The sequence below is a fragment of the Emys orbicularis genome, chromosome 11 (assembly GCF_028017835.1).
Source record: "Emys orbicularis isolate rEmyOrb1 chromosome 11, rEmyOrb1.hap1, whole genome shotgun sequence".
In the NCBI taxonomy this organism is placed as follows: domain Eukaryota; kingdom Metazoa; phylum Chordata; order Testudines; family Emydidae; genus Emys; species Emys orbicularis.
This window is the reverse complement of record NC_088693.1, coordinates 21,263,636-21,279,069: the sequence shown is the minus strand read 5'-3', so window position 1 is coordinate 21,279,069 and position 15,434 is coordinate 21,263,636. Positions and strand designations below refer to the sequence as shown.

At 38.6% G+C, this 15,434-nt stretch overlaps 1 protein-coding gene across 1 annotated transcript in view; it reads left to right on the top strand.

Moving 5' to 3' along the window:
* LRP1B (LDL receptor related protein 1B) overlaps positions 1-15,434 on the top strand; it is a 1,070,902-nt gene that overhangs the window by 653,761 nt on the left and 401,707 nt on the right. The window contains exon 33 of the mRNA XM_065413676.1: positions 11,887-12,027. Coding sequence (XP_065269748.1) covers positions 11,887-12,027 — 141 coding nt within the window. The remainder of the gene's footprint in view (positions 1-11,886; positions 12,028-15,434) is intronic.

The following is a 15,434-nucleotide window of genomic DNA, read 5'->3' as shown; positions in this document are numbered from 1 at the left end:
CTGATTAAATGTTCCACTGAGGGATGCAGAAATGGATTGGACATATTATTCAGAAAGAAAAGGAGAGCGGAAACTGCATTTTCAGTATAGCGAGCTATCTGGAATGGTACAACCAGTATTTGGTATTTGGTACAACCAGTCTTCCTGCTTACATCCAGTGGTGAAAAAATGTGAAGTTTTCTGTATTAATTACATAGGAACAAGATGTCATACTGCTGCTTTGCTAGAGCACCCCACGTGCCAGTATACAGAGGGTCAGATCTTGGATCCCAACTCTTTGTGCTCCCAAAGCAACACAAAGGTTATGCTGGGAATTCCACTGACATAAGGGATGTATCCAGGTAATATAAAGCCAGCGTGTGTAGCTCTATATCACCTGCTTTCTTCCTGAAACCCAGTTATGAATTCTTCTTGGGCAGGTTGCATGTCTGAGGGGTGGAGCTAGAGTGCAGTAAGCTCTGTCAATTCATGGCTAATGTAGCAGTCAGTAGGAGAGTGATCTAGCCAACACAGCATTGCAGTGCTCTAAATTATGCTGAGGCCACTTAAATTAGGAGCGTGGAATTATATAAAAAATATACATTCACCATCATCAGTCATGCACTGAGTGCACCTCAGCTCAACCTTTGAAACCTGGCCCAAAACATTTAATTCTAGAACTTCAATTTTTTCTTTAAAATTATACATTTTCCCATGGCTTCCCTCATGGAGCATGTTCCTGCCGCCCCCACCTTTATGCTGCTACTGATATCATCGCATGTCACTTCTATGTTAGTGTAGCAGGGTGCTGGTGCAAAAGCACCTAATTAGCCCCTGCCCAGTCAGCTCCAATCAGGGGAAACAGATTGAGGCTGATGGAAAAGGCCTGATGCTGCCTGGTGATTGGCAACACCTGCTATAAAGGCTGGGAGGGAGCCAGAAAGCAGAGGGGGCAGTCAGGGAGGGAATTGGAGGCCCCCTAGCTGAAGGTTGCCTCTGCCTGTAAAGGAGGTGACTAATCCTGCAAGACTTGTATATAGATAGACACTGGTAGTGGGAGAACCTTATATAAATAAAAACATGGGTGGTCCACAACCCTGAAGCCTCTCTGAGCTTTATTGGGAGCAGCAAGTGGGCCCCAGGAAGAGGGGTGGGATGTGGAGCCCTGTTACAGTTAGTAAATCTAGATATGTCATAACTCATGAATAAACCTAATTAAAATTTTATCATAGTAAAATGAAAGTTATGGTTGAAATTGTTTCCCCCTGTAGATCCAATTTTCGTCCCCTTTTTCATTCCTCATGTACACACAAAATCAAAATTATGTTACTTCTGGTATTGAGGTAGAATATTGGAAGAAAATATTAAGTCAATTTGACAAAAGGTTCATAAAACACCCTAAAAATAGAGCTGTTAAACATGATTCCTAAAGGGCTAGTGGTGGAAGAGTGATGGTGTCCCGACCCTCTCAACCCCTTATAACAAAAAATTGGAAAGAAAACTGATTAAACTTTCTTTCTTTACTGGACTTACCTAGAAAAGATACAATGTCAGGGCCAAATTTTAGCTGATTAACATATCATAACTGAATATATTAATATTTTGTTTAATATTGCACACAGGGAATATCAGCTATAGCAAGCTTAGCATAGCATTTCAAAGGACTGCTGGAATTTAATTTCCCTAGGCCCTTTCTTTGCTGAGGTATACTCTGTAGGGTGGGCTTGGTAATGGAGGCGGGGAGGGGTCCAAAATGCTTACAAGGATAGTACCAACCCTCCTAAGATTTGCCTGGAGTGATTGACTCAATAACTAACCTGAGGCATACAAAGGAGGCTGATGATCCTTTTAACACTTGCTTGGGGGGGTGGAGGGGAAGGTGTCTCTTCTGCAGGACGTATGGTGCAACTCAAAGTTTTGTGGACATAACTATGGGGCTATTTTAGATGGCCATAGTCTTAACCCATATATCTGTGCACACTCTGAAGTTAGTGTTAGGGTCAGGATAGGAGATTGTAGGGCTGGATATTGTTCCGATGTCATGGACTGATCATTACCTCCTGCAGTATGAGGTTAAGACTAGAGGAAAATTATTTCAGTGAATGAGGAAAAACCCATTTTATCTCATCTTTTATTTTCACTTAAAAAGAAAAAGACTGTGGGATTTCTCACAGAAAAATGAAACAAAACAAAAATGACTAAATTTTATTTAGAATGTTTTCTTTGAAAACCAAAAAAGTAGAGAAAATAGATATTTTTCTTGTAAAAATTTCTGCTGGCAAAACATTCCCCCTCCTCCCCACACACAGCCTTTTAAAATATATATATTCAACAGCCCTAGTTGGGACCCATCTTTTCTATCACAGCAGAGGACTTGTTTTCAGGTTCACCCTTTGAAGGTAACAGAACCTGAGTGCTTCCAGAGGCTTCTGAAGCGAAAATAAGTTATTGCCAGATGAATGCTCAGCAGTATTTTGTGAGGACTCCATAATGATCTTTTGTACTCAATAACAGGCAGAAGGGTCTCTTGGCAGCCTCTTCCCTGGCTTCATCCTAACGTATCACCATGGTTTGTGGGTTCCCTGTAACAATTAATGGAAGAGGGAGTGTCAGAAGTCACTTGCTCTGAAGCTGATAGCTTGTGTCATTTTTTTTTTTAATTCTTATGCTATGGCTCTGAGACACAAATATGCTAAAACTCTCATTCAGCAGATGTGTTCTGAGTGTTAGCTAGCCTATTTAATCCAGACTCTTTCTGTCTGGTTGCTGCTGAAAATGCCTCCTGTTTTGAGGACATTTACTTTGCAGATAAACACTCATAGCTTTGGGCAGATCTGGCTAGGGCCATGGAGAAAGGTCATTGTCTGGAGGGGCTAAATGCTAGATATTCTGTGTTGAATTTTGGGCAGAAGTATTTACAGAGATTCTAGATGAGTTTAGGAGAACCTTGTGTCACAATCTGTGTCTTGGATCCTGTCCTTCCTGGCTGATGAAGGACCAGTTGGGAAGCACTGGCTTTTTGTTGTTGGAGATAGTAAATTCCTCACTAAAGATGGAAGGTGCTGATTGTCAAAAGTTCAAAAAAGCCCATCTTTTCATAGAGTCTAAGGACAGAAGGGACCATTGTGATGATCTTGTCTGAACTCTTGTAAAGCACAGGCCATAATACTGCCCCAAAATAATCCCTAGAGCATATCTTTTAGAAAAAAAAACAAACCATCCCAATCTTCATTTAAAAATTGTCAGTGATGGAAAATCCACCACAGCCCTTGGTAAATTGTTCCAATGGTTAATTATTCTCACCGTTAAAAAAAAGTATGTTTTATTTCCAGTCTGAATTTGTCTAGCTTCCACTTCTAGCCATTTTCTGCTAGATTGAAGAGCCCATAATCATAGTTTGGTTCCCCATATAGGCACTTATAAACTATCCAGTCACCCCATAACCTTCTGTTTGTTAAGCTACATAGATTGAACTTCTTGAGTCTGTCATTAAAAAGCATGTTTTTCTAATCCTCTAATCATTCCGATGGCTCTTCTCTGAACCCTCTCCAATTAATTAATATCCTTCTTGAATTGTGGGCACCAGAACTGGACACAGTATTCCAGCAGCAGTTGCACCAGCGCCAAATAGAGATAATATGACTTGAGATTCCCCCTATGTATTCCAGTATTGCATTACCTCTTTTAGCCATAGTGTCAAACCGGGAGCTCATCTTCAGATGATTGTCCACCATGATGCTCAAGCCTTTTTCCATGGCACTGTCTCCCAGGATAGAGTCCCCATCCTGTAAATATGGCCTACATTATTTGTTCCTAGATGTATAACTTTACATCTGTCCGTATTAAAACACATGTATTAAATAGTAGATGGCAGCTGATATGTGCTAAAGAGAAAACCGTGAGCAAACAGATCAAAGATGTCTTTCAATGCCTTTAGGGCTTAGGATATAGAAATCTTCACAATCTCAGTGTAGATGATGCAATTTTTGAGATAGTAAAGAGAACAAGAATCCTCATCAAAAGGTTGAGGCAGCTTTTAAGGACCTCCTCAATGGGCTTTTTTTAAGAAAAAAAGTTTCTGGATCATCACGCTTGTGACCTATGTTTGAGGACAACTATCAGCTCCCTAGAAGCAAGGGATGATAGCAGTCTGACAACACTACAAAGGTGACATCACCTAAATCAACAAGGAAGCACGAAAAGCAATGAAATGTACAAGGATCACACCCTTATGTGGGTGTGTGTTGAATGGAATGCAGATAGGTCCAGGAGAATGAAAAGTCAGTTCCACATAATCAAGTCTGCAAATGACAGAGCCAGTCCCAGAAGACCAGACAGAAGAGATGTATTCAGAATAAAACCAAGAAGAGACACGTGTATTCAGCAGGTTGAAGAATCCATCAGCAAGCCTTACAGATGCCTAACAAAAGATTTGGACTTCGATCCTTTTCTTCCTCCCTTGGGGCTACCATCCCTTCCTTTTATTTTCGGGTGTTTGTGACTCACCTTAGTTACACCATGGGTGTAACTAGAAGAGATGATATAAAAGTAGAAGCAAAGGAAATAAAATCTACACAAATAAAAACCCACCCACTAGAAAAAAAATCCTGATTGTGGGCTTGCAATGACTATAGAATATCCTCCCCTAAGAAAGTGGTGAAAACCCCATCACTTGGGATATTTAACTAAACAGGCAAAATACCGAAAAGTGTCTTTACTGTAAGAATCTTGCAGTAACCCCAGGAAATGGATAAAATGATCACATAGGTCTTTTCCATATAAGTTGTATGATACCTAACCCCACTGAATAAGTACATTAGCTGGATGTTTTGGCTAAAATGATTAGCAGTGAAACAGTTATTGATGTTGATATTTAAATCGCCCTAATGAGACTTCGGAGAGAACATCCTGCTGAAATGAATGAAGTGACATCATCAGAGCTGAATGACAGCTTGAAGCTGTCACAATCCATGGACATCGCCACCCCCTACCCCCGCCACAACTCCCCCAAAAGCTTCTCCTAACTCTTAGAAGGGCAATCCAAATAAAGAGACCAATCTGAAGAAATATTTTCAGAAGAAGTATTCCAAAGGTAATGAGACTGCAGAGCAGGCAGAGTTGGAAAACTCCAAAATGGCAGTGGCTGGACCTAGGTCTTTCAGTGAGGAAGGGAACAGGTGAGAGAGATCCCTATCATTAGAAAGATTTTGGTGAGATAATTTCCAATTTTAGAGCCTTAAAATCCTCTGTAGATGCCAAGTTGGATGAAATTAAGGCTGATCTTAGTGACCTGAAGGTGACTGGTCTGGAGTCAGGCATGAGAGGGAGAATGGTTGCGGATGCTTTGCTGCAGAATACAATTGAAATGCTGGGGAGGGGGGAAAGAGATCTTGCAGAGAAGGTGGATGACATAGAGCACAGGAGCTGGCTTTTTCCTTTGCCTGGAGGTGCTCAACCCCCACTCAGCCCCGGCCCTACCCCCACTCCACCCCTTTCACAACTCCCCCACCCCTGCCCTGCCCCAGACCCCAGCACCTCCATGCCTTCCCCAAGGCCCCATCCCGCCTCTTCCAGCCCCCACTTCGCCCCACCCTGCCTCTTCCCACCCAGTTCAGCCCCTTCCCCCGAGTGCGCCCCATCGACGTTCCTCCCCCCCAGGACCTCCTGCATGTCACGGAACAGCTGATTGCAGCGAGTGGGAGGCATTGGGGGGGGGAGTTGATCGACTGGGCCGCCAGAAGATGGGAGGCACTCGGGGACAAAGCGGGGAATTGGCTGCCAGGGGGTGCTAAGCACCCACTATTTTTTTTCTGTGGGTGCTCCAGCACTCGAACACCCGTGGAGTCGGTACCTATGACACACAGAATTGTGAGAAGAGAAATAACCTAATGAACAAGGTCTCCCTAAAGGAGTGACAAAGTGTGATCTAGTGCAATTCAATGTACCTTCTTAGACCCAGGGGAAGACAAAAAGCTTGAGAGACAGATCCCTGTATTGCCCCCCCCCCCAAAAAAAAAATTCCATTAGACCAAGATACATGATTTTACAACTTCACTATTTCGTGCAAAAAGAGCAAATTTTAAGAAGAGCCAAAATGAGAGATCCCTGTAGTAATACTAAGGGGTTTTAAAGTACTGATCTTCCAGGACCTCGGAGCCACCACTCTTAAAAGAAGGGAGTCAGCTGAATTCACAGCACCATTAAGGGAAGCTTACATGACATATAGTTACGGTGTCACCATTAAACTACTCTTCATCCACAAGTGATACAGGAGAAAGAATAAAAGGGATTAGGATGCTCACAAGATTAAAACGAATGCAAAAGCAGTCCAGACTAGCATGACCAGCCAGCAAGTGTGAAAAATCGCAACGAGGTGGGGTGTAATAGGAGCCTATATAAGAAAAAGACCCTAAAGTCGGGACATCTGGTCACTCTAGTCCAGACTCCCATGAGGAGACAGATATTGAACTAGCAAGCCAAAATGAAGACTGGCAATTTGTCAAACCTAAAGGAAGGAGATGACCAAAACTTGGAACAGTAAAGTCAAGAAAAAGATTGATAAGGGGATGGACATCCAAGATATATCTGAGGAAAAGGGAGGAAAGTAATGAGAGAGAGAAACAAAGCAATGTCTGCTTTATTCATGAAGTATCCTGAACCACTTGGTAAGGGTATTATTTAAATACCAGAATGTATTGGGGAATGGAAATAAGGATTAAAATACATGCTAACTATATGATTTGCGGGGACAGGAAGAATGTAACCGCATGCTAAAATAAGATGTAATATTGTGTGTGTGTGTGTGTGTGTGTGTGTGTGTGTGCATGCACTACTCCCTGCCAGATACTGGTCCTTTTAAAAAATAACAGTTCCTTGGCTTCAAACAGGGTGGGTGTTAAGGTTCCCCACACAGAGAGTTCTCTTAACTGTAGGAGTGGGCAGGTTAGCAGATCCATCTGGGACATTGGTGAATCTCCACATTGTAAAGGGAGAAGGGTGTTTGTGTGGATTTCCCCCCCCCCTCCCGACTATATTCTGAAGACTTGAGGGATTTTTTTTTGGGGGGGGGGGGATAAAATGGGGGAAGGGATTGGGGAAACTGATAATAATGTTCCAGAGGTTAACTTGAAATTTATATTTAGTTAATGCTACATCTTTGTTGAACAAAGAGCGAGAGGTGGATAGGTTGGTTGCTAGCTGGTCTTAAGGGAAAGGAGGAAGGTGAGATAATGTTATAAATGGGGGAGGGATTGAGGGAGGAAAGTTGGGTGGGTAAACAAAATAAAAATCTTTAGATCCAAACAAATTTTAGATTTAAAGAATGAAAGCAGATATTTTGTGTCAAATATTTTTGGTTTAAGTAAGCGGAGAGACATATCAATGGCACAAATACACTTGCAATTAAAATTTTACTCTTTATAAAATCAGACAGAAGTAAAAAATCCAATATTTAGAATTAGAGCTTTATATGATGTTTGGTTTTACTGTTTCTTCATACAGTTTTATCTACCAACCAACAGTTTGCATCTCCTTTATTATAGCTAATACAATTATATTCTATACCATAAATACTAATGGTCTTAACATAAATTTAAAAAGAAAAAATAGCTTTACAAACTGAGGCCCCATATATATGTTTTCTACAAGAAACACAGCTTATGGAGGAACATAAATATTTCGAAGGTGACTGGTTTCACACTTCCCAAATTTCTCCAAGAGCATCATATACAAGAGGAGTAGCAATAATTATTGCCAAACATATACCTTTCCAATTAAAGGATATATATATAAAATGAAGGCAGATGTCTACTAGTTAAAGGAACACTTGGTGATAGAATTCTATATTAGGACATATTTATGCCCCTAATCAAGGTCAAATGTCTTTTTTCAGAAAAAAAAATCAGAAGAGTTTAGAGAAGAAATTATTATTATTATTGAAGGTGATTATAATTGTGTTCTTGACTTGAGATTAGGTCAAACAGCAGTATTATAAAAGATAGAAAATCAGGCATAGAATTAATCTCTCTAAAGAATGAATATGATTGGTGTGATTCTTGGCGGTGTCATAATCCAAAGGAGATAAACTACTTCTTTTCAATAATCTGTAGAATATACAGGAGAATTTGAGATTCTAATCTTTATATTTTTGCTTAATACAGCAATGTCAACACAGCAAGGCTGTATCTTCTGGTTAGATAATGCACTCATTTGGCTTTTAATAGAAACTGAAGACACACCTAAAATGAAAAGATTAAACATCCCACTTATATATGACTAGAAAAGAGTTGAAGGTATCTTGGAGGCAGGGCCGGCTCCAGGGTTTTGGCCGCCCCAAGCAGCCAAAAAAAAAAAAAAAGCCGCAATCGCGATCTGCGGCGGCAATTCGGTGGGAGGTCCTTCGCTCTGAGCGGGAGTGAGGGACCGTCTGCCGAATTGCCGCCGAATAGCTGGACGTGCCGCCCCTCTCCGGAGTGGCTGCCCCAAGCACCTGCTTGACAAGCTGGTGCCTGGAGCCGGCCCTGCTTGGAGGAAATTAAGCAGCATTTTAAGGAAGATTCTGACCAGATTTTAAAAAAATGCTGTGGGAGTCCTTCAAAGCAATGATTAGGGGTAGCTTAATTAACAAAGTATCATGTGGTAGAAAAGTGGAAATGGAAACAGTATTCAATGAAGTTGAAATATTTAAGAAATACATCAGAAAAATCAATCACAGAAAATATATATATTTTTAAAGGCCAGAAGTAAGTTAATTTTCTACAAACAGAAGTAAAATACACAGTTATGAGATAAAAGGGAAGGTCCTCTTATGGATCAGTAATTGGTTAAAAGACAGGAGAAAAAGAATAGGAATAAATGGTCAGTTTTCACAGAGGATATTGATCTCCCAAGGATCTGTGGTGGAACCAGTATTATTCAACATATTCATAAATGATCTGGAAAAAAAAAGGGGGGGGGCAAACAGTAAGATGGCAAGGTTTGCAGATGACACAAAATTATTCAAGACAGTTGTGTCCAAAGCTGACCATGAAGAGTTACAAAAAGATCTCACAAAACTGGGTGACTGGGCAATAAAATGACAGATGAAATTCAGTGTTGCCAAGTGAAAAGTAATGCACATTTTAAAACATAATCCCAACTATACATACAAAATGATGGTTTATAAATTAGCTGTTCCTACTCAAGAAAGAGCTCTTGGAGTCATCATGGATAGTTCTCTGAAAATATCTACTCAATGTACATCATCAGTCAAAAAGCTAAGAGCATGTTAGGAACCATTAGGAAAGGGATAGATAATAAATCAGAAAATACCATAATGCCACTATATAAAGCCATGGTATGTGCACATCTTGAATAGTGTGTGCAGTTTTTGTTGCTCCATCTCAAAAAAGATAAATTAAAATAGAAAAAGTACAGTGAAGGGTAACAAAAATGATTAGGGGTATGGAACAACTTCCATATGAGGAGAGATTAAAAAGACTAAGACTGTTCATTTTAGACAAGGGACAACTGAGAGGGGATATGATAGAGGTCTATAAAATCATGAATGATATGGAGAAAGTGAATAAGGAAATATTATTTACCCCTTCTCATAACACAAGAACCAGGGGTCATCCAATGAAATGAATAGGCAGCAGGTTTAAAACAAACAAAATTAAGTACTTCTTCACACAAACACTCGTTGCCAGGGGATGCTGTGAAGGTCAAAAGTATTACTAGGTTCAAAATAAGAATTAGAAAAGTTCATGGTGGATTGGTTCATCAATAGCTATTGGCCAAGATGATCAAGGACACAACACCATGCTCTGGGTCTCCTTAAACCTCTTGCTGCCAGAAAGGAATGGACATCATTTGATAATTGCCCTCTTCTGTTCATTCTGGCACCAGCCACTCTCAGAAGACAGAATGCTGGGTTAGATGGACCATTGGTTTGACCCAGTATGGCTATTCTTATATTCTTAACTTACAAACAACACAAGTATTCCAGTAGGTCAATATCTACAGTTGAGACATTTTTTTCCACACTGTCCCACAATAAAGCAAAACCAAGAAGAAAAAATTGGAAAAAAACCTATTCACTACATCTATAAAACACACAGGCTTACTCTCCGTTCTATAAAAAGTAATCTCTAACTTTTAGAGGAAATAGGTACATTAATGAAAAGGTGTAAAGTTGATATAGGCATAGTCACCAAAACTGAGAAATGAACATATGGAGCAATGGTCCCTAAACCTCAATAAACACAATTAAAGAGAACAATGTTAAACATTTTTATCCTCCTTTTAAAATTAAACAAATGCATGGTATTGGGATGGGAAAATGCTGCAGAGAATGTAATCAAATGGGAGGATTTCTGCATATTTAATAGACAATGCCCCCCAAAATAAGACATTTGGGAAGGCAGCTGGAAACGTCATAAGAGAGATAATGGTGTTCGCTGTTGATAACCCCTGAATATCTTCATGAAGTTATCCTGAAAACTTTTTCTTATAAATGCTATAAAGAGTTGATGACTTATCTCCTAGTTGCTCCTAAAATTACTATTATTTCAAAAGAATTATAAAATTACTATAGCAAGGTGGTGTTAGGGGAGCAACTCCCCTAAATCTATTAACTGCTATCAAAAAGTGATGGGAAATACTGGTATAGAAAAATTAACTTATCAAGTCAGAGTTTTATGGGAGAGAGCGGAAAAAAATAGCTACTTAGCAATCTGGTGGAACTTTTTGTAGTTAATTGGAAGAGGTTTGTTGGCTGTCACCAAACCTAATAATTTGAGAACTTTTTTTTTTTAATAATAAGGGAGAAACTCATTCAACAACAGTCAAAGTTAAACTCAAAAATGAGATATTAAAAAAAGGAAAATAGATAGGAGGAAGAAGGAGTAAAGCTTAACATTGCGTAGAGTTTTGATAGGACAACTAAGAAACAGTTTACATATCTAAATGTAAGAAAAACAGAAGTTTGGACCTAAACATGAGATCAAAGACTTTAAAAGACAGATCAGGACAAAGAGTAGAAAAGCATCAACTACAGTATGTGATCAATATCACAAAGATGAAGAAAGTGACTGGGAGCAGGTCTTGTCAGTATAGCTTTACGGACTTCCATAGGCCAATTTATAGATTTGTATTTGTGTAAAATACTAAACTTATCTCTATTTAAGTTGTAAACCAAGTTTTATAGATTTTTCTTATAATATAATGAATCTGTTAATAGGTCTGTGACAAAAGTTGTTAGTTTGTTCCTTTTGTAATCTGTGTGAAATTGATTGATGGTCTCTGCATACCTGGAGATGTTTAAGAACAGGTTAGCCAAACACCTGTCAGGGATGACCTAGATATACTTAATCGTGCTTCAGAGTGAGGGGAATGGACTAGATGACTTCTTGCTGTCCCTTTCAGCCCTACATTTCTGTGATTCTATGATCATTCCTTGCAGATAGCTGTTACATAAAAAAATATAATAGCTTTTACATATCGACATGCAGTTTATTAATTTGAACACTAAGGCCAAGAACTGAAAGCATGGAGACTGCCTGCTCATCTCTAAATATGGTCAAGTCAAAAGGGATTTGAGGATATACTGATAATGTTTATGCTCTCATATTGCTGTGTTTTTTTCTGTAGGTAGAAGATTACGATTTTCATGGCTCTTACTTGGGCATCCTTCTCAAGCATTATGTTCACTTTAAAAAAATGCTTGGAACCATAATTTGTGGAGGGAGGGAAAGGAGTGAAAGTGTGATTTATATACTTTTAAATTATGATGGCCTTCCTCACACTTTAAGGAACTCACAGTTAATTAAAACTGAAGGATTTGGAAACTAAGGATTTAGTTGTCAAATGTATATTATTTGATAAGATGATTATCTTTATTAAAAAAAAAAAACCTTGACATTTTTACAGATAAAAAACTCTGGTGGGCAGACCACAACCTAGCTCAGCTGGGTACCTGCAACAAAAGAGATGGAAGAACCCCCATTGTCCTGCGAAACAAGACTTCAGGGGTTGTACATATGAAAGTGTATGATAAAGCAGCACAGCAAGGTAAATTTTATTTTAAATATCTTTAAACTACCATTAGAGTACATAATGTATTCATCTTCCATATTATTCCCAAAATGCATAGAGATTTATATTTGTTCCCCTTCGTTATCTGATACACTGACTAAAAGTCGAGCTTCTATCCACAGTGAATTACAATGTAGTTAATAACTTTCAAAATATTAGATAATAGTTTAGAAATCTCTCTTTAATATGTATTCAAAATATTTGAATATGATTCTTAATGCAAACGGAAATTACTATGATATTGTGAAGCTTAAATTTGGTAGTCAGAACTAGGACAAAAATGTGAATGTTTTCTTTTTCGTTCACTTGTTAATGCTATGTATCTCTCAATAAATTATAATTAAAAAATTAAATACAAGAAATAGTATTTGAAAAATCATGGATGTTTTTCATTCATCTCAATGGTTTTAAGCCAATGTAATTTATTTTACTTCATTGAAATTGCACTGATGTAAATTGGGAGTAAGTGACAAGAAAAATCAGGCAATTTTATTTTTCTTTGGTAGGAGAATGAATTAGGTATGTTTCCCTATTATTATAATGAAAAAAAAATCTACAATCAAGGACATTGCAAACTGTGAGCTTGTTTTTAGACATATATACTATCCCATAAACTAAACTATTTATGAAATAAACTGTGTGTGTGTGAGAGAGAGAGAGAAAGAGAAAGAGTGTGTGTGTGTAATCCAGAACAAAGTCTGTCAGTGTTTGTTTCCTTTCTCTATTACATACACCTGAAGATGTAAACTGCAAACCAGGAGGCTAATGCTTTCGGTAGGATTCTGGGGAATGTGAAAGAGCCACTGGGGAGATGACACAAGTTTCAGGGCCTACACAATTGGATGGCAGGGTCTCCACTATCAGGAGGGGTGTCAGACATGAGGTCTACCCCAGGAATGTGTGCACAGAGCCCAAAAGCTAGGGACACTGCCTAAATTGTCCTGTCCTTTTAAACTAAGGGCATGTGGGATTCAGCATTTCTATACCCTCACAGTGTGTGTGTAGCATATCAACCAGATCTGTCCCTGCTACACCTTATGTATCGCTGTATCTATAATTGTAGACAGAAGACCATTTACAGCGTTTCCTCAGACAATCTGACTTTCTGACACCATAGTATTCTCCCTGACAGGCATCTGAAACCCAGGCTAGATGGATTTAAGTCACTGATTTTAGTAATGATTTAAATCAGTCAGAAATGTTGATTTAAATATTAGATTTTAATCGAGACAAGGTGGGTGAGGTAATATCTTTTTATTGGACCAAATTCTGTTGGTGTGTTTCCCACACCTGAAGAAGAGCTCTGTGTAACCTCAAAAACTTGTTTCTCTCACCAGCAGAAGTTGGTCCAATAAAACATATTACCTCACCTACCTGCCTCTCTAATATTCTGGGAATGACACAGCTACAAACATGCTGCATTCAGCTTTTAAGTAGAAAGGTTGATTTTCATTGGTTGGTAACTATTAAAACATGTCGATCTGCAACTAAATATAGTTATTACAGTACATTGGTTGTATTTTTTTGCCAACCAGGAGGATACACAATATCTATATACATTTATTTCAGCAATTATTTAATTTAACTGTACTGGATAGAAAAGAAAAAATAAGTTCATCCAAACATGTTTTACATTTAAATCTAATGGCTTTATTCAACAAAGGAAGTATTATCTATAGTTAGTGAATTGAATGACCAGTCTGGTCACTATGTTCTTCAAGATTTTAGAACTGGTTGATCTCATCCTCTCATAACTAATTTCATAGATTGGAAGATAAAAACAAGCTTTTCTTCTTTTTCAACTTCCAATTGGTTTATAAACTTTGAGTGAACTAATAATTGAAATGAACTAGTTGAATAAACTGGATTGAAGACAATATTCTCTCTGTACCTGCAGAAGAGGCTACTGCTGTCAAAAACTGGTTGGTTTCAGATCCTTAGCAAGTGACTTCCACCCATCATTGGTGGTTTGAGTTTCTTTAAAACTTGACAACAAAAATAATTCTTAATGTTGTTTGGGGTTTTATTATTATTATTAAGGCTACGTTTATGTCACGGAGGTCATAGAAGTCACGGAATCCATGACTTCCAGAGACCTCTGTGACATTCTCTGCTTCAGCCCCTGGGGCTGTGGGACTCTGGAACTGGCAGCCAGCGGGGCCCTGACAGGGTTCCAGCAACAGGCAACAGCAGCAACAGGTGACGGGGGCCCCCTTCAAGGTACCAGCAGAAGGTGACAGACTCCTTAAGGGGCCCTCCTCAGGATTCCAGTGACAGGCAACAGCCTCAAGCAAGGGGTTGGGAGGCAGGGGGACACCTCCGGTGAGCGGCTGGGGTGTCCCATTTTCTCTTTGGGAAATGTGGTCACCCTGCAGCTTCTAGCTGCCGTGGGCAGAACGGGAAACCCACGGCTCCCAGCCACCACTTCTGCAGCAGCAAAAGTCACAGGCTTCTGTGAATTTTTATTTATAGCCCATGACCTGTCCATGACCTTTACTAAAAATAACCATGAGAAAATCTTAGCCTTAATTATTATTATTATTATTTATTATTACATTTTAGTTCTTTTAATTGACTACGATAAGCTTGCGCCTTAACTTAGGTTGTCAATTTCAAATTTAATTTTAAATAGTTTTTAAACAAGCAACCCTGCATTTAATATTCTGATTTAAATAAAAATATTTTTAAATTAAAAAATGTTGATTATTATCTAACCTGCTGAAATTTAATCACTCAGCCTCCTCAGGCAGACCATCAGAACATATCCATCATCTCAACTAGGTAACTCTATCTCAAAGTTTGAGTGGGTTCAAAATAAAGGTGGCAAGTTAAAAGAAGTCTGAATATTCAATCACACCCCATAATATGAGTTGAGATGAAGATATTAACTATTTTGTTATATTAATTTTTTGGGAGCATATTTGATGTATACTTTTTTATGGTACTTTACAATCCTCAGAGGGATCTTTTACACTTTGTATCATTGCCTAACATGCTGTGACTAGCATCACATGGCCCAACATAATAAAAGTGCTATAAGAATTAGATATTTAATAACTGGGAGACTTCATAAATTATTTAAATTCAAAGATCAGTTTTAATTAGTAAAGTGAGCCTGGAATAATCTCTGGGATATCACTGTGGAATGCATGTCTATGAGTATCTAGGTAATACTTGTCACTGTTGCTACACATAGATAATGAGAATTAATATGCTAAATAAATAGATAAATCTTAAAGGTACAAGTTTAATGTAGTGTTTGGGGAATTATGTGCACAGTTCCAGGAATAGGAAAATGTATAAGTGCTTTTTTAACAGTAAATTTATTTTTAAAATGCCTTTCATATAGTGATATGGTACTGAGGTTTTAGCAGTGGCTCATG